The sequence below is a fragment of the Pseudopipra pipra genome, chromosome 11 (assembly GCF_036250125.1).
Source record: "Pseudopipra pipra isolate bDixPip1 chromosome 11, bDixPip1.hap1, whole genome shotgun sequence".
Classification (NCBI taxonomy): Eukaryota; Metazoa; Chordata; class Aves; order Passeriformes; family Pipridae; genus Pseudopipra; species Pseudopipra pipra.
Window position 1 is genome coordinate 8,710,435 of NC_087559.1, and position 25,069 is coordinate 8,735,503.

The window sequence follows — 25,069 nt, forward strand, 5'->3', positions numbered from 1 at the left end:
GGCACTGCTGAGCGTGGCTTTGACAGCTCCAGGTGCCCATTGCAGAACCACATTGCAGTAACATCTCTCAGTGCCAGTCTCAGAGGGCCCCGGTTATTATGGTCTGAAAGGTCAGTGGAAGAGCAAGAGGGATTTACAGAAATGTGTGCAGACTTGGCTGTTGAGGGCTGAGAGCTGGCACACGTGTTCAAGCATCCTTGTGCTGCTGGTGTTCAGAAACTGTTGAACCACGTGTGCTTGGCCACCAGTCTGAGCTTTTCCAAACAAGTCACAATCTTAACAGCCCAACAGGCTGTTAATTTGAATTATTGAGGAGGTTCATGGTCTTTGGTGCATCAAACGCCTGCCCAGGGTTGTGCAGGGAGTGATCTGCTGTGCCCAGTATATAAAAGGACAAGAGATTTGGTTGAAAACATTGGTCATCCTTAGGTTTTAGCTCAGTCTGAGGGCAACAGATCTGATCCACTCTTGCTTTGCAGCTACTTTATGGTTATGCACTTCCACTAAAATACCTGGAGTTTTAAGCTACTATCTACTGGTAGTCTTTGAAAAATACTGACATTCCTAGTTGTTTAATGAATCTTTAATGGAGCTTTTAGTGTGTGTGAGGGTTTGCATATTGATTTGTATGTGCATATTTGGGTATTAAGAAGAAAAGTAAAGCTATTGAGAGACTTCTGCAAGATTTAGAGAGAGAAATGTATTGTTACGGATTAGAATAAGGTGTAAAGGTTTTTCACTCCTTAAAATGGAGAAGTTGACATATTAAATTGCATGTACTCTAATGATGTGGACTGACTCAGAATTTGAAGGAAATAACAGCTGTGCACATCAAAGCTTAAAAATAGAAACTTCATCAGTCAGTAGCAGTTCAGAATGAATGAAGAAATCACGAAATTATTAATTATAGTGTTTAGAGAAAGGAAACATTAAGTTCTAACTTTCTGAAGGCAGAATGGTGTCTTCAATCATGCAGCTCGTCTGCTGGGTATCAGCCCCTTGTCCTGCTGAGCCACTCTGTTAAAGTGGGGGCTGTTGTCCAAACATAGGCACCTACTGCAGTTTCAGATACCCCAAGATGATTCAGGTTTCCCACCTGAATGACAGTTATGACATAGGGCATATGGGAGACTCCTGCCTTTCTGGAGTGGCAGCTGGATGCCCTGAGGCATCTCAGATGGCAGTAGATGCTTCTGTCTAAGGAGTAATTGCACACAGACATAAGTACAAACTCGCTTTCACTTGCAGCTTTAATACACAGGCATCAGGAGTTCCTAGCAGTGTTTTTGCAGTGGGTAATTGCAGAAAGCAATGAACAATTTATGTAATTTTAAACTTAGGAAGAATTTTGAGGTGAATAGAGCAGTTATACAGCTTAAAATCTGACCAGGATATAAAGTTAAAAACTATCCTAGTGTCAAAAATTGTAGTTAAAAAACTATGATTTAAAGTTGCAGGGGATGGTTGTTTTCTTAATGACCTCAAATCCATGAATTCATTCTAACATTTGCCTTTTAATATATTCATAGTTAAATATAGCTTGAATGTTGTCCTAATTACATTCTCATGTTAATTTAGCTCTGATTCAGAATTTCGATCATTATTCTTTGTAGAATTATTTTGAAATGATGGAAAGTTCAGTAAAGATGCTCTAGTGTGTGATTGTGCCTTTGAATTATTTATCACGTTCCAAGACAGAAATATAGTTAAAACCTAGTTTGAGTTGTAAATGAGTTTTGGTAATGTAAGGAGGAAGTGCAAATCCTTTTTGCAGAACGACATGTTTTATGGGTGCATCATTAGGTGCTGCAGGAGAGCTTTGAGGCCCCGTGTGAGCAGAGAGGCTCCTGCTTAATAAGGAGACATCCACTGCACCAACTGGCAAATGCTGTCTAAGCAGATGAGATAGATAAAGTGTGGAAGAGGAGAGAGAGAGATACAGAGGCAACTTGCCGAAGTGACAGTGCAGATTAGTGGCAAAATTAAGAAAAGAAAACAGATGTCCTGTGTTGGTCACAACCAGCCCTCTCCCTCTGCAATGTGCTATGGAAACAAAAGCTCTCACAAGCAGTGTTTAGCTCGTGTTTTTCACAACCCTCTGCAGTGGCAAGTAGTACAGGGCTAATATCAGGTTGAAGAAACCATGATTAATGCAAAAATTATGTTTGTGGCCCTGAGCTAGGTAGAGAACAAACAATTGCTGCCGAGGTGTGTACGAGTCTGAGAGGGTGAGAAACTTCTGGGGAAAATTCTAAAGGAGAAAAGGAAACTTGTCTTAATGTAAGCAGCAGTTTTGCTAGAGGTAAGTGAGGGGAAATTCTTCATTTATAAATGGTTCATTGAGCCATGATAATAAAGCAGTGCTGCAGAAGAAGGATAATTATCTACTTAAGTATCAGATGCCCTAAGGGTACAAGCTTCCCTTCTTTCCTTTGAAAAATGAACTCAGATTAAACGAATGTCCTTTTTCCTGTTTTAGTGTTGACATGGATTTCCTTTTTATGAGTAAAATTAATTAGTTTTCCTATTCCTTCATGCTTGGTATGGAAATCAGGTCTGCCAAGCAACTTTCCAGCTCTTCCCTTGGGCCCCGAGCTCAGCCAATGGCATCCTTTATGGAGGTGCTTTGTACAGTGTGCTGGGAAGGCACAAATGAATTACAAGGGGTTTACTGTGCCCAGTAGCTTACCAAGAGGCACAGCATCTCAGAACCAAAACCCCACAAAACCAGGCTTTTTGTCCCCTTCCAGGATTGTTTTGCTTCCAAGTACCTGCTTTCTAAATATATACATCTCCTTTATTAAATGTTAATATGGTAAATTGTAAAAGGAGAAAAGGAGAATAGTGGTGGCATAGCTGATGCTGCACTAGAAAAACTGAGAAACAGATTTTCAGAGCAGATTAACACCCCCAGCTGGGACCAGTCTTCTCCTGTTCTGCTGGGAGCTGCTAGAGGTGGAGCTCGCTTGAAAATTCTGCTCCTACTTTCACAAATATCCATTACAGACTTGTCTGTCCTCATCTGGACTCTGAAAAATGATCAAAACCTGCCACTACTTCTTTACTTCAAAAAATGTCTGGTTTTCTCCCCGTCAGAAATATAAGTGCGATTCCTACAGTAAACTTGGTGAATGCAAACATGTTGTCTCTGTGCTTATGGAAATAATTAATCTTTCACATGTATTAATCTTTCCTTGTTTCAAATGTCTCATGTGGTTCTTGAAAATCAGGTTGATGTAACGTTTGTGTGAACCTGTTAACTGCAGAGCAGCTCCTGGTTATCTTTCCTGGATTATAGAGAATATTCCTGAATACCTGCAGGCTTCAAGAGGCAGTAAAAATAAAGATGGCTGTAATACAATGGCATGGAACTTAATTTTCTTCAAATAGTCCTTTGAACACTCATTTTAATACTGAAAAAAATAATTTTCATAGCCTTTGGTCATGAAAGTTCAAGCGATGTTAAAGGTTATCTTAAGGTCTTTATTCTGCAAATACTATTCTGTAAGTCAGCAAAGAATCCTGTCTGCAGGGAATTGAAATGAGAATCAAGTCCCAAGTTCTTGCTTGTTGGATTTACACAACTGAGGCTCTGCTAATAATTCTGGACCATATTAATAATGTTACAAAATTGACTTTCAAGCAAGGAATCATAGCAATTATTAATTACTGTGAACACAGCAGATCCGATGACTGTGAACAGCATCTGTGTACTTCCATTATTTACTTTATAACTTCATTTCACTGACTCACGAAGCACAGTCACCAAGGTAGAATTAAATCAGAGTATGTTTACAAGGTTGTGAACACTGTGCTTAAAAGGAAACAGTCTTAATTGTCTTATTTAAAAAAAAAATATTTATAACAGTTGAGCATTCCTTGTGAATCGTAATTAATGTCATGTACAAAGAAGCAATCTACTATAATCAGCACACTGTCAGCTTTTCACATTTAGGTACCAAAAATTAGAGTTGTAAGATCAAGATTTTAAAAAATACATATCACATATGTGGAAAAGCATTGTAAAACTGCTGTCTCGGACCACACTCCCAAACCTGTCTTAAATTCTTTTGGTTTTCCGCTATTTTTAATCACAAAGGAAAATGTCTCTGACTTTCAGAGCTGTTAACACGAGCATTTCTCCACTGAGATGGTAAATTTGAGTGTGTGAAAACTCCTTTCCTATAAATGTCTCAGTAGTAGCACATGGACCTTAGTGTAGTCATTTTGGCCATATCTAAGGGATTTGAGGAAACAAGATCTGAACAAAGCACGCTAAGATTCTCTGTATTTAGCTCTATGTTTTAGATGCTCTTGCTGTATCATCAGAGAGGAAGAGTTTAGTCACTTTGGAGGTGATCAGAACCAGGTTAAGGGCTGGGGGTTGAGACGCTCCTCCTTATGGACCTTGTGTTTGTGCCTTGACACTGCCACCTTCAGATGTCCTCGTTTGTCCCCTGCGGCCGGTGGAGCGTTTCCGTGACCTGTGTCCCGAGGAAGTGGCTGATTTATTTCGTACGGCGCAAAGGGTTGGGAATGTGGTGGAGAAACACTTCTGCGGCACCTCGCTCACCATCTCAGTCCAGGTTTGTGGGCCAGTCAGCTAAAAAAAAAGGTTTAATGGTTTGTTTTATCAAGCTTTCAACCTTCTTCTCTGGTCCAATGAGAAAAGGACATTGAAACTTCAAGGGGCAATAAATGCAAGATCATAGTAATAAAAAAAAAAAAAGAAGCCAAATGACTGCATTGCAGTCTTCCAGATTTGCCATTGAAAAAAAAATCTAAAAGGCAAACCACTGGGAAAGTGGGGTTAATTAATAAGTGCAAAACTTTGGAATAAGCCTGCAAACACTACCAAACACAGTGCTTGTTTGTGAATATCTCAGCAAACACTCTTCCTTGAAAGGAGCATTTTCAGGATTGACCTAGAGAAGGCAGCCACAGCTCCTCGTTCTGCACGTAACCCAGTGCTTATGATGGAAATAGTGATTCCTCCTCGCAGGTATTTATATACAGGAAGAGTGATGTAGCCATGTAAATATGTTTCTGACCTTTCAGTTATTTGTGCTGAATGTTTTTATACCAAAAATGAGTTCTGTTTAAAGCAAACCAGAAGACTAAGCCCATTCATTAGAATCAAAATTTAAGCAAGCATACTGGGATTAAATTCTCACTTTCATGTGTGTTTTATGTTTACAAGGATCAGAAATCTCTTGCTAGCTATTGAAAAATATGATCTAAAAGAATGAAAAACTGCTGTTTCTGTTATCTAAGACAGAGTTGCTCCCTTTGTCATGGCCCAATATGAAAAGGAGCCATGTCCAAAAACTTTGTGTTGAATGGTCCTCAGGAAAAATATGCTAAATTAACATACAGTGTAATTGCATGTAAATGATTATTGAGTAAGATTTCTGAATTCCTGTGTGATCCTTGTTAGATCCTCTAACCTGAGACTTCTTCCTTTGCTTACAGGATGGCCCCGAAGCCGGACAAACGGTGAAGGTGAGTGCTTATTATGCAGAATACAAATTAAGAAACAATTATAAGAACTAATTAAAGATCAAAGCTGATCATCTGCAGACCATTGCTGTATTGTTATTTTATCCTTGAGATCAAAAAATCTCAAGTGTACAATAGCAATAAATACTTTTCATGGAAATTGCTCAAGATAATGTTTACAGGTTTTCTTCCTAGACAAAAATATTCAATCAAGAAAATATCTTTTCTAAGCTGCTCTGTGTATTTATGCAAGGAAAGCCTCATGAACCAGGCATCTGGTTTAGTTTTTTTGTTTGTTTTATGGAGAAAATATTGCCCTTCCATTCATAATCTCTTTGTTTTTCTGTTTATTGCCTAATGAGTTGTAGCTAATTATAGGAACAGTTAAACTGAACCACATTATGAAAATATACCTTTTGTCTATGCTTTCTCTCAACACATTCATACCACATTCTTGTTACTGAAGTTCAAATGTAATGGAGCCAGTGAAGCTTAAAACCAGATTTTAAGTGTACTTCTAAAAAAAAGGCGGGGGTTGGAGGGGAAGAGGAGGATTTATGATTATAGTCTCCACTTGAGTAATAACCCAGATAACATCCAAGATGGCTCTCCAGCCATGTTTCACTGCCTCGTAATGCAAATGCATGTGTAGTTAGATGATGTGCCTGAACATTAGATAAAGGCTATTTTTCACGTTTGGAATCAAAGGAAATATGGCTATGGGTTAGCACTTCGTAAAATCAAATTAGTCGTCTCAGAGAAGCTGTTTGGGTTGATTAAGAGAACTGTAACAACCAAACGATGGTGTACAGCAACATTTTACTTTTTTCCAATTTCCCGTATTGACCTTATTTTTCCTACTGCTTTTTGTTGCCTGCTTTGAATATTTAACAGAGAGGTAACAGGGAGAGAGAAGGAAAAATCAGAAAATCCCCAAGCTTTGGGAAGTGATGAAGGAATGTAATATAATTTACTTCAGTACTGTGACAAAAAAGATTACTTGGCTCATGAAGTGGGGTGCATGGGGTGGGGTTTCACTGGGAATGTCTGTTGATAGGTGAAATAATAAGTTTAAATACTTTCAAAGTAAATTCTGTTACTATCAACATGTTTTAAGAAGCAAATGACAAGATTTCTTCTAATATCTTGGACAAATGTTTTTTCTCTGTAAGGAAAAGTTTTATAGGAATGATTATATTAATATGTGAGAAAAATTTCTAATATGAATGAGCAAAGCCAGATGTAAAAATTCCCATCCTCTGTGATTGTGAACAGTAACAAAAGCTTATGTAGACCTTAAAAAGGCAGGAAGTCCTGTATTGTTTTATATTCCTACTGGAAACAAGGAGCATTAAGTGTTAATCTGTTACAAAATGGCAGCCACCCTTCATGCTTCCTTCTCACACTTTTAATAAGCACTGAGATGAAAGCACTGATTTTAAACTGTGAACCCCCAGACTATGTAATAATGAGTGTGTATTCATAAATCAGAGGTTATCAGTTTGCATTTCTCTACTTTTCTGCACCATTGGGTAACACTGTAATTTATCATCTTCACTTTGGGATGTTTATCATCCAAAAATGCCAACAACTATTTTCTTCAGAGAACTTAGAGCTTTCAAAACTTCAATCAGGGAAGAAATTACTATGATCAAGATCTTCTTTTAAGTGAACAGTATGGTGGATACATAAATGGCTGGTTTCATTCAAACTGCTCTGAATTAGAAAGTTTGAAAAAACACCTATGTGACCCACAAATAATTTATGAACCTTAAATTCAACGTGTCATGTGTTTCTGTCAGTGGATTTCTTTGGATGTTTGTTTTTCATATATCAGAATGCACTGTAATCCAGTCTTCCTCTGAGGGAGCTTTTAATTAAAATTTCTGGAACAGAACTAAACATTAGAAAAACATTCTAATAGTAAGACTAGCAAAACATCACAATAAATATCCAAGGGAGTCTGTGGAATCTGTTTAAGTAGGGTAGGCAAGCGTATCTTAGGAGCTAATTAGGTGTAGCTGAATTTGCTTTGAATGGGGTCACATACCAGATGGCTTCAAGAGTCCTTTCCATTTGTATTTTGTAAAATTTTGTATACCTGTATAGATGTAGGCCACTGTATGTGCTAAGTAGGAACAGAATCACAGGAAGCAGGAGAGTACTGGCTGTTAAATTGCTCGGTGCAAAGCTTCACTACAAAATGGGAAGGGTTATCAGCCTAACTGAAGGCAAAACCTGAGAAATTTTATCTGAAAATTTAGGTAATTCACTTTGTCCACAGGAAGGAACGGTAATCCATGTCCAAGAAAAGTCTTGAACCTGAGTATGAGTCTAAGGTCTTTCTTTGCAATGGAGATGCTGAAAATTATATGTGCAACGTATGCAACAGGTTGAAAGGAGGTTACCCTTTCAGTGTGATCTGGATAGAAATCAATGATAGGATTGTCTGCCAGTGTTACATTTTCCTTGTGCTGGTGTGAAAGCTGCTCATGATGTGACATGTACTGCAGTGTCAGGATACTTCATCGGTGCATTTTGTGCTAAAACCTTCCTAGCTAACTAATGGGAAGCTGTTCATAATCCAACTGTAGTTTCATTATAGCTGTACTCTGTTCCTCCTTTGAATCTAAGTAGCAGAGCCTGCAGGACAATGTTCTAGGGAAGTTTATGGTCCTTCCAAATTCCCCCATTATTGTAGTCTGTGTGTTTGCATTGGATGGGTCCTTGGAAGTAATTCTACCTCACCCTCAGCTCACCAATACTTTGCAAGTATAGGTGGGTCTTTTCTTACCCTTTAGCAGCTGGAAATATACACTTGGTAAGGAATTCTGAACCATGTCCCAAGTCTCAGACCATAAAATAATGCAATATCTTGCTTCATAGTATCTTTTCATAGCTCTCCACATATTGTACCTATTCCAGTCCTGCCACCTCTTTAGGGGAAAAAAAAAATGTCCCTCTCCAGAGATGGTCCCACACTGTGTTTTATTGTAAGAGGTTCTTGTACCACTCACAACAAAGAACCTGAGCATCTGTGGCACCTGAGCAGTGTGTCAGCAAGAAAACCCATCTTTTAGTATTCAAGACATTGAATGCTTCTTGAGAAAGGAAGGAAATTGTATTTAGGTCCTCTCTTAAAGAATATTAATCTCTGCAATTTTGAGCTCTGTTTTTATTGGAGAACACAAAACCCACGGTGTCCTTGTGCCAGAAATGGAGGGTGAGTTTCATGCTGGTTCTGTTTGAGAATGCCTTAAATATCCAGGCAATTTCATGGATCAGGGAAATCAGCTCTGCATCTTAATGCAGGGCTCTTACTGCTATGTCAAGTGAGCGACGTTTCAAGATTTCCCTACTATATTTTATAGCCTTCTTTTCAACATCAAGTCAGCAAATGCTCCAGCTGCCTTGGTGGATGTATAGCATAGTGTAGAATAAACTCTCAGGTTTACCTTTTACGTGAGATTCAATCACAAGAAACTCCATGTATCCTGTACTCTGTAAAGGCCAAACAAATCAAGCTGGCAGGAGCACGAGGCAACTAATTTGTCTGTAGAGACAAGATAATATTGCACAGCGAGTGTCCATTGCACAAACACATATGAACACATACTCTATTTTGCAGCAGTGTTGAAGTCTCCAGCAGCTCAGCACCTCCTCTGTTATCCATAAGTGCCTGTTTGCCAGGTACAGGTTCACCTGAATAAATGAGAAAGCAGGGCTGATGGTGGCAGTGTGGGTATATGTGCAGAAAATTATTTTATATGTCACACATTCCGCTAATTATTTTACGTGGAGAAGATTTTCTCATGATTATTTTTTGATGTACATGTTTTTCTCTTCCAGATGTTTTTTAATGCTGTGTTAAATCAATCCACCTGGCTTGCATTCCTTAGAAATCTTAACCTGAACTGTAGAGCCTAAGGTTCGTTTAAGCCCTGCAGACTGCTCTTTCATCCTCTTTGTTTATTTATGTCTTGACCCGAAGTCCTGGACTTCAGGTTTGAGTCTTTGAATCTAATCAGATCACATTGCAGACTGATTGCATCGGAAGGACTAAATTCCCTAACTGCAATACTTTTGATGCCTCAGCCTGCTTTCCCTGCAGACCAGCAGGCGCGAGTCCTTGTTTAATGGAGCATTGGAAACCTCCTTTTGCTCTCTTAAAGGAACAAAAAAAAGCTGGTGTTTGAAAAATGCAAAGATTTTTCTTACCTCTAAACCAATCTAAAAATTCAAATAGGGAAAAAAAAATGGAAGAAACGAAGTTTTGAAAACCAGATTGTAGTGAAACATGAACAAATCATACTCGTGAGAATGATGGTTCTCTTGAAAGCTCGTGGGATGTCCAAAAATGATTTGATGAAGTGCAGCAGTGTCTTTGAATTGCTCTGAGAACCACTCTAATAGTATTTGGTTGGAGACTATGTAATATTGTGGATAGGTAATTGCTACAGCAAATTCAGTAGTCTCAGGGCTGCTATGTCTGTTTTGAGCTCATAATTTTTCTTCTATTTTGGTACTATATTTAGTTTGGGGTGGTTTGGGGTTAGTGATGTATATTTTCAAAGCTAGGATTATACTGCCCCTCACAGAGATGGAGAAGCAGCAGGCTCATCTAGATACTTTCTCCCCTGTCCCTTAAAGCCTTTTGCTAGCTCTTTGTTTTCTGTGCTTTCTATATAATAATTATTGCCCTTTCCTTCAGGGCTCTTTTCAAAATCTGCCTCGTGTTGGTTTAATTCTCTGTTCAGTCCCTTGGCCTGATCTGTGTTTTCTGTGATGCAAAATAAGTCCCAATTTTCTCTTTGCTTTGTCAGGTCCTTACTTCTGTTCACTACATGTAACATTTAGGTTTTGATTGAACTATAAGCTTTCCAGGAAAAACATATTGTTGGGGTTTTTTTGCCATGCTTACAGTCCAAAGAAAAACTGGTAAATCTGTAAACACTCCTCTAATACAAATAATAATAATATACAGGACTTAGAATGAAAACAGTTCTTTAGGCCCCCATAATGTGTACAGATCAGTTCCTGTACTTTAAACATGGTAACAGTTGACAAAAGTAAGAGGTGTCTGTGTCCAGTATACACTCACAGAGAGTTATGGAGATTTTTTTTCAAGACTGAAGGAGATGAAAGTGGGAATGTGGAAGCAGCCCAGTGATTGATGGACATGACACCACCCTAGCTGAGAATACCAAAGGCCCTGAGGCACTGATAAATTGAAATGATGACCTGGATAATGAAGTCTGATCTAGAAATACCAGGTTGTGAAGTTCCCTGAAGGGATGGGAACTGAAATTTTTGAAAGATTCTATTTAGCAGTGAATTATGATACTTTTGAATCTGGATGATTTTGAATTTCCAATAGTGAATTTCCTGACATGCTGTACCCCTGACTTGTAAAGTAATATAATTCTCTGTTCCTGCAAAAACACAGAATAGTCTGTATGGACTAGAATATAAAACAAAAAAACAACCAAACAAAACAAAATAGGTTTAAAAATAGGCAAGTATAAATCAGGAAAGTAGATGAAATTTCTAAAGATTTCAGTTGAAGCGTGGGAATGAAAAGGAAGATTTTACTATTCCACACTAGCAGTTCTGCCGTTCTTTCCTGCCATATGGATTTCTTAGATGAATATTCTCTTTAGGTAGTTTAATTCCAAAAATATCCCCAGAGCTAGTCACAGATATTGACACTGTCTAAATTAAACTATAATAAGCAAGTAAGTGGGCTCAAACGCTCGTTTGAGTCGCCTCAGTGAACAGATATTGAAAGTCAGGCAGCTCTGTTGGCCACATCCAGCATCCAGCCCCTCCTGGCTGGGCACGTTCCCCTGGAGCAGCACTGCTGGGCAGCTCTCCCAAGGGGCAGTGCTGCCCACCTGCAGAGGCTTCAGCTCCTGTGTGGCATGAAGGGTGTGGGCACTTCCAGGAATGTCCATGGGAGCAGGGATGTGCCTGTCCCAGCCCCCAGCAGCCACATCATGTGTCAGCAGAGCCTTACAAGTCCAGGGGGCCGGTGGCTGTGCCAGCAGCTGGGCCAAGTGGAAAGCGAGCAGTCGCCCATGGAGCCCTGCTCCTGCTGGGACACTGCCCACGGTGACCTGACTGAGTCCTGCAGGGAAGGGTTAAACACTGCCAGGGCTCCCCACGCTCTGCCCTTCTGTGCAGCTCTGGGAGAGGCTGCTCCTGCTTTGACAAAAGATTTTTAAATATACTTCTTTTTTTTTTTTTTCCCGGTATATGTTCAGATATTTACAGTTTTCGTGACAGATGAATCTTGAACAAATCAGTCATTCAGAAGGGTTTATTTGGGAGGTTGAAAGCTCTTTTTTTTTTTTTTAATTCAGTAAACCGAGTTACATTTCAAAATGAGAAAGTATTTCTAGCAGAAAGCTAGAAAAAATTTCCTCTGAAAATGTTATAACAGGGTATTTGACAACAAAAAACTTTTTCTTCGTGAAAACAAAACCTCCTTTGGAAATACTTTCTGTTTTATTGAACTGACATTTTGTGACCAAAAGAAAACAATATAGGAAGGGTTGTTGAGAAATCCATGACATGCTGCTCTTCATTTGCCCCTCAATGACTGAGATTAGGATCAAAAATCCTATGTTTTAATTAGAAAGTATCTTTCACTTCTTTGTTCCCATGTTACAGCAATATGTTTTGCATTTAAAGCTTTCTCTGTGTCAGAGTATGTACAATCAATCAAATGCCACTCTTGAGTACAGGTCCTACAAATACCCTTTTGTACTGGAAATGTAAAACCTCTTGAAATCCCAGACAATGCATGAGATTTAAAATCATTAATAGCACAGTCAAGGCTGTCTAATTAATTTTTGTGTGGTGAGTGTATGAATTTCTACCAAGCTCCATCTCATCCATAATACTTTTTTTTTTCTTTGTCAGTCTCATATCTTATAAACCTCTTCATTTAACTGGGAATGCTTGGATGTTGGTTTTTTTTTTGTTATGAAATGTTGCTTTCAACTGAGTCTGACTCACCAAAAAAGGTGCAAAAGCATTGCCATTTAATTCAGATGTGTAACTTGATGCTGTTCTGTATGTTGTAGTAAGTGAAAATTGTTTATTAAGCAAGTGTTGCAAAGGTAGATTTCAGTTTAATAGGTTTCTGACTAAATCTTTCTAAAAATTTAATACAATGCTTTATAACAAAATATCTTGTGCCTGTGCTCTGACTTGGTGTGATTTTGCACATTTGTCTTTGCATTCTAACCTACCAGGTACTGCTTCTCCTAAACTCCACATAAAATTATTCCTATGCTGACCACAGATCAGAAGGGATGTCAAAGGGTCATGTGCAAAACAGATTTCTCTGCCCCATGCCAGTGTGCCTTCTATAAGCAGGCATTAACCCACATTTAAATGGTTTTGTGGTCGAGTTTATTGGGTGTTCTTGCCCAAAGGCATTTTCAGTTGACTGATCTGTGTTAAACTTTGGTGCCTTAGCTGTCTGGCTGGATGCTGTGACATCCAGAATCTGCCAGGGAAGGGCAGAATCACGGTACTTTGCTCATGTCAGTGACCCAGTTTCAGCCAGACAAAGGGAACCCACTTATTAGAGCCCTGGGTGCCTTATCAGTGGAGTAATAAAGAAAATCTTAAGTTGGCTCCATATTTTTTTTCCCTTAAGGTCACCTCCCCTTCTGAAAATGAAAAAAGCTGTGTACTTTAAGCTGTCCCTGCAGCTCCCCAAGAGAGCCTGCACAGCTTGAATGAGTTTAATTCTTAAAAATGTCAACAAGGCAAGATTGTACATAATGTTTTTACATATAATATCAAGGGAATGGAGGCCTCTCCTGGCCCATGTTCCTTTGTCACAGGAAAAAGCAGTGGTTGCACTATCCTGTAACCTCTCAAAAGTCTAAGCACATCTGAAATACAAGGATATCTGATCTAATCCATTTTAGTCTGTTCTGGCAGCACCATGTTAGCCCATGCAGAACTTTCTTTCTTTCTTAGAAAGAAAAGCCTCTGCATGAAATGATTTAGAAATGGAAAACTAAGGTTAAAATAATGGAATAAAACTTGCTCAGCTAGCTCCAGACAGGATGACAGGGTAAAAAGCATGTAATATTTTTACTGTTTAGAAAAAGAGAAAAAGTCAGTAATTCCGGATAATGCAGCATGTTTCAGTTCATGCTCTTTGCAAGCCAGGTTTGACAAGCCAAGAGCTTCCCACAAAACAAATCAAAACCCCTCTCTCAAGCCTCATCTGCCACATCCCTCCTAAAAGCACACCCTGCTTGGGTGTCCTCTGACAAGACTGCTCATACACAGGGTTACTGCTCAATCCCTAAAATTCCTTAAAGCTAAGCTGTCTTTTCAAACAATTTAAAATATGCCCTTAAAAAGTCTTGGAGAGTTTTAGCAAAAGCCCCCTCCTCTTTAGCTTAGCAATAGGAAAAGCCCCCGCTGGCTGATGGTGGAAATATTGCTGGAATAGCAGTTTCTGAGGCTGAATGAGAAGGGAGCCAGAGCACCTCCTGTGTGTGTTCACCATTTTACGTTTTCCTTTCGCTTTCTTTTAGTGACGGGAGTGAGAACCTGGAGTTTCTGCGGTGCTGCTCAGATGGTGACTCCCCAGGGAGGTATCTCAGCTAGTGGTGTGTTTTGGAGGTTGGGGACTCCACCCTGCTCTGTTCTGTTCTGCTGTTTCAGTGACAGCTACTGCTGAATGCACTGCGCTGCTTTTCTAGGCAAGTGAGATGTAGCACTCCCCGAAGAGACAGAAAAACACTCAAACCTTCCCTTTTGCAGAAATCTGAGTGCCAGTGTCTTCAGATGGATTGCACACACATACATGTATCAAATGTTAAGAGCCTTTAAAAAGAGAAAGGAATAATCATGAAACAAAGCCTGATTCTGACTTAAATGTAGGCAGTTACCTGGTAAAATCAGATGGATAGAGATTTGGCCTCTTCTCAGTTTTGGGTCACATAAAAGAAATCGACATTTATGGATGCAGTTCAGCACAGCTGCCAGGCATTTTCTGGAGAGAAATTCCCTGTTTGACTGGTAGATAACTTGCCAGTCAAGATTAAGATTTTTAAAATAAATTATTCCGTGTCTGAATTAACTGCTCTTGCTGCTCATGATTTTCTTTCAATACATAACTCCTCTTCTGCCTCTTGATTCTGAAGGAAAAAAATTATCGTTGCAACTTCTGCATAGTTAATTCTATAAATAAAAGCATTTCTCGGTATTTTAGGAATGATGCCACAATTGCCATAAATTGGGGAACACCAAAATGAATCTTTCAGCAATTACACTGTCCTCTTTAACTGAGATTACACTCAGTTGTAGAGAGTAGGGGAGAGGCTTTGATTCCCTGCTTTAACACAATTACCTATTTTGGAGATAAACTGTTCCCTTTCAGAGAGCAAAATTCACATTTAATAATTGGCCAGCTAAGTGAAATTCATGTTGAAACTTGCTTTTTTTGCCATTAGGTCTCCACATATATTTTCCTTTCCGTCACAAACTGCCTTCTTCTGGGATCTCAGATGGCTCAGTTCTCCTTGGGAGTTCTCAGTCCCTTGCTAGGTGGAGCAGAGCAGTAATGCAATTTTACCAAATTGTTGTGGCAGAAGTGATTTAGAGAAGGGCCAAGTCATTATTCCTGTTTTGTTGAGCAGATGAAGAGGTTGGGGTTGATAATATCTCTGTCCTTCAGAGGCAGTGGGGAGTCGCGGGGCACTGCCCTGCTCTGGCCATGCCAGGAGGGCTCACATGTATTCATGATATTTTGGGGTTACTCAGAGATTTTCGTTTGCAATGTGTCTTGCTTCTGCCCTGAGCTTTCCTGCCTCCCCTCCCTTCTCCCACGACCTGGGGCTCGGCTTTGTGCAGGGTGTGGAGGGGATCCTTCACTCCAGCAGTGCCGAGGACAAGGGCAGCACATCAGGTGGGAGAGCCCTGAGCAGCTGGTTACCTTTGAGTCAGGGATGGAACCCGTGAGGGTGATTTCTCTGTGGACAGCTGCAAACAGGCTGGGATGGTTAAGCATGGGCTGGCTCTGGGCTAAGAGGCTGCATCTTCTTCTGGACTGGGAATGAGGTGGAATCAGAACTCCTTTGTTTCTGCCCGTACCTGTACACAAGGACCAGCGCCACTTCTCTACATAAATCCTTCCTTGTAGCACTTCAGAGCAAGGCTCTGCAACCAGGAGCAGGGCAAAGCTATAGCCTGTGGTAAAGGCAGAAGATTGGAAACACATCCTGTGGTTGCTAGATTGCTCAGGTCTTGGGAAGGAGAAAAATGGTTTCTCCTCTGGTAATCTCCTGTGTTATTATCTCTGAAAACCCAAACCTTTTTCTTTTCTTTTCCATTTATACTTTTTGTGAGTTACCACCTTCATTGCTACCATAAAATCTTCATTTCATGTTGTCTGCCTGGCATCATTGATCTGAATTCTCTCGGTGAGAAGCTAAAAGAATAATAAACTAGGCCAGATGGAGGGTGTTCATGTGAATGATTGTCTTGATCTTACTTGTAAAGATGTTAAAATCTGAAATGCTGAATAATTCTTCTATTTAATTCCATGCATGTTGAATTTCTGTGATTTCAATTATAGTTTTTAGTATTTGAAATAGAGATAATGCCCAGAGGTAGCACTTTTTTTTTTTTAATATATTTATGAATGAGTTTTATTAATTCTCCATTGAAAAGGTATAGAAAAGGCAATAATACTGTGATAATTTTTCACCTGGCATTCCAACACACCTGATCTGGAAAGGAGTTATCATTAGGGAGTGGTCAGTCTGCCCAGATTGAGGAGTGGATCAGTTCACACTGTATTTAATGAATGCTCTTTTTTTTCCTGCAAATAAGTAATTTCTGCACTCAACAAATGCCATTCTTTCAATTATGACCTTTTGCTGAGGCCACTCTGAGTTACCTTGAGAATCATGATCCAGCAGAATATGAATCCATAAACTGTGTACTGTAAGTAGAACAACCTTGGTGTGTGGGGCAAGATTATTCTCTGGTATAAATGGTTCACTTCACCTGTGAAAACAAGTGAACTAAATCAATGGAGCTTTGCCACTTCTGCAGAAACATTTTTGACACTACTATTGTAAGTAACCTTTTGATTTCATATAGTTTATAATTTAAGCCTGCCATTATTAGTCATATGTGTAACTCTAGTAATTCTGAATGTGAAAAGCATTTTGAGAATTTTGACCTGTGAAGCATAATTTGAGGTAATGTTTTTTTTTATTTGAATATCTTTCACTTCACCTGAAGAAGTTGTTATAATAACTATCAAGTAAAAAAAAAAAAAAAAAAAGAAAAAATACCAGAATTTATTAGGTCCTAATAAACTCCCCTCAGTGCATATCCATTTAGTATCTTTCATTAACATTAATGAGAATTATGCATGGATCCTGGGGAGAACAGGCCCTGTTGTTTTATTTCTCTTCCTTGTTTTCAGTATTAAATCTTGTCCTGCAGTCAGTTCTATAGGGCAGACATGCATTCCTGCTGCTCAGTTATTTGTTCTACTTAATATATACAGTTTGAGCACCTCCTTTTGCATAGTGAAGGTAGAAAGTTCATAAATTAAAAAAAATCTAATAGAATTTGTGGACACACATAAAAACAAGGGATATGCAAATTAATGAATTAATAGATTGCTATTGATTACCAGTAAGGACTAATTAAATAATAAATTTTTCCCCACACAATTACTTGTTTCATGTTATTAAATGATCAAATCCATAACTAGTTTGGAAGCTCAGCCTCTTAGAATTAAATGAGGTGCTCAAGAGAGCAAAGTTGTGTTTTGGAGCAACAGAGACAGAGACAGGGTCTAGTTACATGGATTTATTATTTAATTTTCTATGTAATCTAATTTAGTGTAACTATTGAGTTTCTAAAAAAATGAACTTTGATTAGATTTTGTTGACAAAAATAAATACAAAATATAGGGTAGTTTATTCATTATCTCTTGCATATTGAGTGAAGTGACTCATGGTATTTCTGTACCTTTAGGGGCCTTTTTTCCCCCATTTCCTATGCTTTTAGCTGCATTCCACAGCAGTCAGTCATCCTTCAGAGCCCATCCAGGTGTAGTACATTACAAAGATCCAAAATCCAGAGGATACAAAACTCATTTCTGTGGGAAATTTAATTCATTTTGTATAAATAACAGCTTCATCACTCCTCATTTCTGAGGTAGACATCAATATTTCATAGCATTAAGTGTGTAAGTCTGGAGAAAAGCTGCATTGGAGAAGGAAAGTAAGCAAATAAAGCTCTTTAGCTTGACATACTTTCACTTAATTGGGAGTTTTAAGAGCAGATCATGGGAGCAGGAAATGAGTCTTTCAGCTGATTCCCTTCTGCATAAAACATGCTGTGTGCCAAAACACTGCTGTCCTGGGTGAGAAGGCTCCTTGGATGTGATTCCTCAGCACAGCGCTGTGCCGCAGCAACGCCCCGATGCACCTGGGGCTCGGGTGCTGCCTTCCTGGTTGGATTAATAATTAACAGCAGATTTTAGGATAAGCAATGGCATCTCATTCATTGGCTTTTGGGATGTGTTTTGCTTGTATTTGGTGGGCTTGCCTGGCAGCAGATTGGAGTGGGGAGACACGTTGCTTGTTCTGTTGAGGGTAGCGCTGAACGTACCTGTGCGTGTGTCGCTGTCGTGCCGTCGCGGGGGATGCGCTGTCGCTGAGCTGTCTCGCTGCAGCTGGGCTTGGGAAAGGCTTAGGAGAGCACCTGGCCTTGGGCAGAGCTCTGTTCCAGGTTGGCTTTATTTGACAGCCCATCTTTGTGCGATGCCCTGAAGACTTTTCGCTTGCAGTTGCACATCCTGGCCTTCCCGTGCCTGCAGCCAAGCTGCTGCTGCCTTTGTGGAGCAGAGGCAGGACACTGACTGCCCTCACAGCGATGGCTGCATGCCAGTGGTGGCCTGGCTGGGAGGAATGACCCTTTAGGGATACATGGCTTCACTCAAAACTCTTGCAGCTCAGCGCAGGGACTCGGCACTCTGGGGACTTTGAACCAGCTGTGCATTAGAAAAGCCAATGTTATCCATTCTTGAGAACTGGAAGGGTTTCCTTTACTTGTTCATTACATAAAATGCATGGACCCCTTTTTTTAAAGCCCTCTTCCAGTTCTTTCTATTTTCTTCTGATTAACATGTTGAATTTCCATATGAATCTTTCTAACTGTTGGTTGAACACCTGGATACATAAGCAAAAGAGTTGTTTTGTAGTTGCCTGCCTCAGTGACTCTATAATTAACAGCAGATTGCAATGAATGACATCCTGTTCCTTAATGGTTAGGGCTGTGTTTTGCTTACGTCGGGTTGACTTGACCTCGGGAGGTCTGGGCTAGCAAACAGATGTCAGCTCTGTTCAGCAGAATATCTTCTGGTCACTCCAGTAAAACGTGAAATCTGTGTGTGGAAGTGAAAGGCAGAATATTTGCAGGAACCATTCAGTGAAACAAGCACACACATTTCAATAGGCCGGCAAAGACAGGTTGCAAACCCTGTTGGGAATTGATAAATTGCTGTTAAACGTTATAATTGTCCCATGACATTCAGGACTGAACTTTACTAAATTCTGCTGAAAACTTAAAAAATAATGGAGAGAGGTAATATGATTTAATAAATTAGCCAGAGTAAGTATAAAAAATTAGAATGCAACATAAAATTAATATTTATCTTTTACCAGTAAATAACAGACTTTGTGAAAAAAATGTCTGAAAGCTAAGAGGAGTTTGTTAGACAAATTATAATTTTAATTGCAGACGTAATTGATTATACACAGCATGCTCATTAGGTTAAGGGAGAATATGAGGCAACTCTCAAGGTCATTACAGTAATAGATATTGTAGGCATGTAATTTGCGATAAGCTGGTTCGTGAACATCTAATTGCTCATTCATGGCAGTGTGTCTGGCACTTTTACTCCCCAAACACCTCTTTATCCAATTTATTTAACACCCCTTAATATTCCAGGGTCAAATTTACTACAGGAGGCATCAAGCAGTGAATTTTCAACCTCCAAATTATTACACCACTTCACCCTTTTTGTGCCTCAAAGACAGAGGCTGTATTACTAAAAGTTAGTGGTCTGGCACTAAGCAGGGCACATCACAAACAGAAATACTCACCCACAGAGACTAGCTAGAATTTCTCATGGAAAACAGCTGTTCCCTGCTTTCCCCAGTGGCAGTTATACACTGCAGTGGGATGCCAAAATAGATGTTCTTTTTTAAAAAAATGCACTAATTAATCAGAACTTTGTCTTCGTATTGTTCCCTGGAAGAACATACACTAAGAGTGTTTTGTTAACCCTTTCGTTATTATTTCATTTCAATGCTTTGACACAAAGTCATTGACATTAGCTGTCTCCTCAGCTGAAAATCAATTGGAATGTCACTTCTCAGTTTCTACAACCAGACAAAATAGAAAGAACCACTTACAATCTATATCAACTATAAGTAACAACCATGCCTCACTTTGATATAATGCTTTATATTTTTAGGTCTCAGAGAATGAATCTCTGTCCTTGCTGCTGACATGCAAATTGTTGAAGTTACTTGTCCAGGGTCAGGCAACAGCACCAGGGTGGCACTGGAAATGGAAGCCAGAGGTTGACTAGTTTTAAATCATTCCATCTTAACACAGGATCAAACCATTCAGATTTCTTAATCAGTGTCATCACATTGTGTAGCATTGCAAAGTGGGGGCTGATGTAAGGCAACCAAAGTTATTCCTGTTAGACTGAGAAGTTTGATTCAGCCTGCAGGGTAAGGGGAAAATGTAACTTTTCGTTCAAATATCTTTGGCTGCATTACAAGAATCGAGGATTTGGGGTTTTCTTTAGGATTTGTTTTTTTTTTGTTTTTTTTTAATAAATAAACAACAGAGCTCTCAGAGCAGCATAGTTTTCCTTTATAATAATTACTTTATTTGCAAGATATTATTTTCACTTGACATGACATAGTCTGTAATTATTGTTTATTGCTGAAGTTTGTCATAGATGCAGCTATAGATGTTTATTTAAATACCAAATGAATTCCACTATGATTTTATAGCCTTCTTTGTTAATATTTTTTTGAGGATTCAAAGGTTTGAAGTCCCTCTTTGAAAAATTATTTTATCTAGAAGTATAATTTGCCATCTACTGGCTCTACTCTTAGTACTTGTTACTACAGTTTTGCTCTTTAAAGAATTGTCCATAATTTTGTATATTCACTAAACCTCTCCTTTGCAGTATAGAAATTACTGTGTTCACTGTCTGATTGATAGTGCCAAAAAAATCCCCATGCTCACCAGTAAATATCAATCCCTATAACTACCTTGTAGATTGACTTGCCCCAAAAAATTGTTATGCAAACACACTGCCATCTGTTGTGTAGTTATTCTTCAGTAACAGAACATAAACTGGAGATATGTCAAAGTAATTTAGTAACTCGACAAATGTAAAATGAGACTTGGTAAATATAGTGTGTTCCACTGAGTTTTATTAGTTGTTGTCATCTGCAAGCATATAACAGGGATACCCATCTTCTGCAAGTCCAGCTTGTTTTGTTTCATTTGTCAAATGCTGATGTCAGAGCTAGTTATGAGGAACATGATGTGATTTATAATAATTAATTTTAAAATAAGGATTTAAAGATTTCTGTGGTTGATACAAAGCCCTCTAAAAATTCTGGGAAGATCCGAGCAATTTATAATAATGTCAGTAAATCCTAAGCATCTTCATTTAATGAGTTCAGAGTGTACATTCACATTTATGTTGGTGGTTGTGCTACCTGCTCAAGAAAGTATATTTGGGTTTATCACACACTTCAGCAGTGAAGCTGATGGTACCCAAACAAAACAGATACCAACTAGAAGTAGGTGCTTTTTTTTAACTAGAGAATTACAGTAAACTCAACAGAATAATGAAAAAATATTATTGGTTGGATTCTTGTTCTGTAAGTGCAGTTCACAAAATGGTGTTTAGACATCCTGATAATTAATGAAGCGGTTTCAAATGGAGCATTTTCCAGTATCCTATCTCTTTGCTAATTTCCATTTTTTTAATTAAGAAAAGATAAATCGTATCCAATTATTGAAAATTATGTAGGTCATTATCATGAATGAAACTGCAATTAAACTCAGTTTTCACAAAGAAAGAAGAGGTTATCTTGTCGCAGCGTAGGTGTTGCTGTGCCTGCTTGGCTGGCACTCCTGCCTTCGGGCCCACACTGCATTAGGGTCAGTCCTACATCAGACCCAAGAGCTGCATTGACTAGGACTGTGCTAAGAGACTTTTAAGTGCCCTCAAGAACTGGAATCCAAATCACACTGGTCGCAATCCAAGTGTATGTTTAGCGTCTCATAGCAGTTTTTATTTAAACAATCAGCAGGGGATAAATCCCTTTTATCCTAAGCAGAGATTACCCTTTCCCAGGAAGAACAAACACTGGCCCTGGCAGCTGGCGTGGTGTCACTGTGGAGTGGACATGGGGTGATCTGTTCCCCTGCACCAGCTGCTCCCCAAAATGCTGTGGGACCCAGAGCCAGCCTCCCTTGTCTGAGGCTGTGCACAAAAACACAGGCTTTGTCCCAAAGGACTGATTATTTCACTGCAAATGAGAGGTGACAGAGTGGTGAGAGAGCCTGGCTTGATCCTGCTCCTCCTGCGGCTGGGAGTCATTCTGGGCATCTCCCTCCTTGGCCAGCAGCCCGCCAGGCAATGGGCAGCAGGGTGGGGAGCTTCTGGGCTTGAAAGAGGAGGAGGGAACCCTGCAGTGATCTGTGAGAAGAGAGAGAACATCCCCGAGGAGCAAAACTGAGAGAAAGGCACAGGGAGGGACAATGACGCCAAAGAACAAGCTGAGCAAGGTTCTCCTGTATTTACCAGGTCTCTAATTCCACCCCAAATCATCTTTTTTTCTCTTAATCAAGCAAAACCAACCAAACAAAAAAACAGGTGAATTTTATTAAGAGAATTAAGGAGGGCTACAGGGATAAGGTTATTTAACTGCTTACATTACTCAAAATGCTGTACCTGACCAAATGTTGAACCACATTACAGTTTTCATATAAGTTTCACCTTAGATTTCTCTCTGATTATTACAGACTTGGCTGCAGTCACTGGTAATTACAGCTTCCCATCCTTCTCCAGAAATATAGAATGTGAAGTGCTTTGCACTTTTAACTTTTTTTCTGTTTATTGTTCACATCCAGTTGGATGTACTAATAAGCATTAACATGCAAATAATTATCACCAATATTTGATATTTGTGGAGAACAAATGCTAATGCAGTTAATACATCAAATATGAAAGAGGCTTTTAATTCAAAAAAGAAAAAAGATTAAAAATATTAGCTTTTTATATAAAAAGCATTTGCAATGATTATAAATTCTATTGAGCTTGCAGAAAACTTGAGCTTTGAGTTTGCAATATCTCTCATTAATGTTTTGCCTGAAGAAAGAGTTTATAATAAAAGGATTTATGCAGACAACAGATAAATAGAAATGATACAGCCAAGAGGGTTGAAGAGCCCTGGGTATGTTTGTTGTCATTCTACCATGCTGATTTCCATCAGAGGTGCTGAATATGCTAAGAGTTATATAGAAGATGAAGTGAAATGCAATATGCATTGATAACAGCTAAGGCTAGAATGCCAGGAAATTATTTTCTTTTGATTTTCCTCTAAGTTTCTTTTCCTTGTTATTACTTCCTGTGGGATGGAAGAGGTTAGCCCTGTTCTTGCAAAGTCAGCTGGTTGGCCTAAACCTGCAGATCTCAGTGGAATGGTAATTGGGAGAAATCTAATGTGCCGTAAAACAGAGGTCAGTGTGGGTAATCTGGTGTCCCCTGCTGGTTTTAGAAACTGTGAGTATCTCTTGCAGATGGGAGGGAAATTTTATCTGTGTAGGCACTGTGTGCCTCATGGCTTTTCTGCTTCTTGGCACTGGTATTCAGGTCCCTTGGTGTGTGACTGGGACTTTAGTGGGGAAGAGGGATAAAAGCAAATCATCTTTGTTTCTAGCGGGCAGGCTGAGCTGAGTTGTTTGCTCCAAGATGGTAAAGCCAAAAAATAAAAGAGGACTTGCTCATTTGTTGCAAACAGAGCATGATTTATACTGGGAGGCAGACAGTATATGAAGTGTGAGGCTGAGAAGGGAGGTGACTCAGGATGCAAAGAAGAGTAGCACAGGGTTGAGATGCGGTGGGAAAGGCTGTTGTGATCTTGTCTGCAAGATGGGGTGGATTGGGCAAGAGCTCAGCAGGGAACAAAGGAGAAGGAGCTGAGGTATCTGGGCAAGGTGCACCACTATTTTAAACCAGATGTTTGTAGGCCTGGGATGATGCAACTTGGAAATTTTGTGTGCATCGAGTTGAGTTGAATATGTGTCCATAAATAACATCTGCTAAAAGCAGTCCTGAAATAAAAAATGGAAATGCACCAAAAGTAAGAGCAATATCAGCACTTTGTTTTCATAGTGTTTGCAATAAATGCTTTTGTTGTTCTGAACTAGGAGAGGGCTTTTTTCTAAATAGATTTTTTTTTTTATAGCCCAGTCAATAAATGCTAGTAACCTTAATCTCTTTCCCTAAGCGCCATTATATTTTATGAATTTTTAATAGAAATTAATCACTGGAATATTTAAGTCTTAATTAATTAATTACACCAGAAATTTACAGCCAATGCAGTGTGATGTCTGTTAGAAAAAAAATTACTTAATAGGCTTTCAGTCCTGCCATTGTTCTGGCTTGTCAATGAATTACTTAAGTGTCATTTGTTAAACGAGTTAGGTCAATAAAATTCTTTAGCTTTTTTTCAGAGAGTGAGCATTATTTCCAGATAATGTATATCTAATTCCCATTTCACTTTAGTCTATCTGCATTGGCTAGTGTGGGTTATTATTAATTAGCCCTTCATAGCAGATTAGGCAGGAAAGATCACAACACAGTAATAAGTAAAGGTTCACAGTGACAAACTTCTTTAATTAGGAAGTATGGGTTAGTGGTGAGCAGTGTCCTCAAATGGATTGCCATCTGTTAAATTAAAGCTGATTTCCTTCATTTGCTTATATAATGTTTCTAAAGAAAGTGGCTCTTTTTTATTTATGGAAATTATATATTCCCTTTCATTATTTTCTCTTAATTGATTCTGCATTCCTGTAATTAGTAAGCAATGAAAACATACAGTGCAGTAGAGGAGCCACAGTAATGGACAACATGACCCTGTAGTAATTGCCATATGAACTGTAGAACATCATTCTGCTTTCAGATGTTTCTTTTGATGTGTTCAGATTAAATGAATGTAAATTCCAATTCCTGTTTCCTGGGGAATAAGCTGCATCAGTTTGTGTCCTTTTTTCATTAGGTTACAGCAAACTCTGGAGCAGGCCTAGATATGTAGCCTTTTCCCTTTAGCCTTTTAGGCTTAAAGACAAGGATTCTTGCTTTCACATTCTTCCAAAATTACTGATTTGGTTTGTAAATAATTGATAGAATTAATTTGGGGATACTTTAATAAGCACAGTGTATTGGGGGCCAACATAGACG

General features: G+C 39.0%; 1 protein-coding gene across 3 annotated transcripts in view; it reads left to right on the forward strand.

Moving 5' to 3' along the window:
- Positions 1 to 25,069, forward strand: part of FHIT (fragile histidine triad diadenosine triphosphatase) — a 539,340-nt gene that overhangs the window by 394,745 nt on the left and 119,526 nt on the right. For all 3 annotated transcript variants that reach the window (XM_064667330.1, XM_064667331.1, XM_064667332.1), the window contains 2 exons: positions 4,441 to 4,586; positions 5,473 to 5,502. In XM_064667330.1, coding sequence (XP_064523400.1) covers positions 4,441 to 4,586; positions 5,473 to 5,502 — 176 coding nt within the window. The remainder of the gene's footprint in view (positions 1 to 4,440; positions 4,587 to 5,472; positions 5,503 to 25,069) is intronic.